Source organism: Charadrius vociferus, unplaced genomic scaffold, assembly GCF_000708025.1.
Source record: "Charadrius vociferus isolate BGI_N301 unplaced genomic scaffold, ASM70802v2 scaffold89, whole genome shotgun sequence".
NCBI classification, from domain to species: Eukaryota; Metazoa; Chordata; class Aves; order Charadriiformes; family Charadriidae; genus Charadrius; species Charadrius vociferus.
In genome coordinates, this window is record NW_009649844.1 from 15,818 (window position 1) to 17,132 (window position 1,315).

The 1,315-nt window shown below is 51.9% G+C and overlaps 1 protein-coding gene across 1 annotated transcript in view; it reads right to left on the minus strand.

The window, feature by feature from the left end:
- ILVBL (ilvB (bacterial acetolactate synthase)-like) overlaps positions 1 to 1,315 on the minus strand; it is a 12,749-nt gene that overhangs the window by 9,676 nt on the left and 1,758 nt on the right. The window contains exon 4 of the mRNA XM_009890903.1: positions 721 to 951. Within this exon, the coding sequence (XP_009889205.1) occupies positions 721 to 951 (231 nt within the window). The remainder of the gene's footprint in view (positions 1 to 720; positions 952 to 1,315) is intronic.

Consider the following 1,315-nt stretch of genomic DNA (forward strand, 5'->3'; position numbering starts at 1 on the left):
CCCAAAAATGGGAGGAAACAACGCAAAAGTGGAAAAAAAAAGCAAAATGGGAGAAAACAACCCAGAATGGAAGAAAACTACCCAAAAATGGGAGGAAACCATCCAAACTGGGAGAAAAACACGCCAAAATGAGAAAACGCCGCCTAAAATGGGAACTCCCCCCCAAAAAAATGGGAGAAAAGACCCTAAAAATGGGAGAAAAACAGCCAAAAAAATGGCAGAAAACAACCCCAAAACAGGGAGGAAAACAACCCAAATACAGGCGGAAACCACCCAAAACTGGGAGGAAACCGCCCCAAAAACTGGGAGGAAACCGCCCCAAAAACTGGGAGGAAACCAACCCAAATATAGACGGAAACCCCCAAAAAAGGGAGAAAACCACCTCAAAATCGGAGACACCCCCCCAAAAAAAATGGGAGGAAACCGCCCCAAAAATGGGAGGAAAACAACGCAAATACAGATGGAAACCCCCCAAAAAAAGGAGAAAACAACCTCAAAATTGGAGACCTCCCCCAAAAAATGGGAGAAAACCTCCCAAAAATGGGAGACCCCCCCAAAAAATGGGAGGAAACAACCCAAAAATGGGAGGAAACAACCCAAAAATGGGAGGAAACAACCCAAAAATGGGAGGAAACAACCCAAAAATGGGAGGAAACAACCCAAAAATGGGAGGAAACAACCCAAAAATGGGGCTGGGAGGAGATTTTCTGGTGTCCCCACCTTCTGCAGCGTCGCGGCCGCTCCTCCGATGAGCAGCACCGGTGACTCGGCCATTTGGGCGTTCTTGACGGCCGTCACCGTGTTGGTGACACCGGGCCCGCCGGTGCGGGCGGCCACACCGATGCGACCTGCGGGGAAACGGGGTGGGGTGTAGGTGGGGGGTGGTGGAAAGGGGATCCCCTCTGCACCCCGATTTTCAGCTGGAGGTTCGGGGCACGGTTGGTTGCTCATCTCGTTGGCGCCCAAGTGGCTGAATTAGTCCCGGGGGGGGAGAAATGGGGACAAAACCCACCATGGAAGAACCTTGGAAGAACCCACAACCTCTTTGAACCCTTCTCAAGTCAACCAAGACGCCACCAAGTTGGGACACCCCAAAACCCTCTGTCCATCGGGGCAGGAGAAGGTGCTGGCCATGGGGTCACCTCCTCATCATGTCCTCACCACAGCTGCTAAATTATCTCCTGAAGGAGGTCAAAACCCACCACAGGAGAACCGTGGACACCCACAAAGTCTTTGGACCTTCCTGCATTCAACCAAGACCCCAAGTTGGGACATCCCAAAACCCTTCATCCATCGGGGCAGGAGAAGGTGCTGG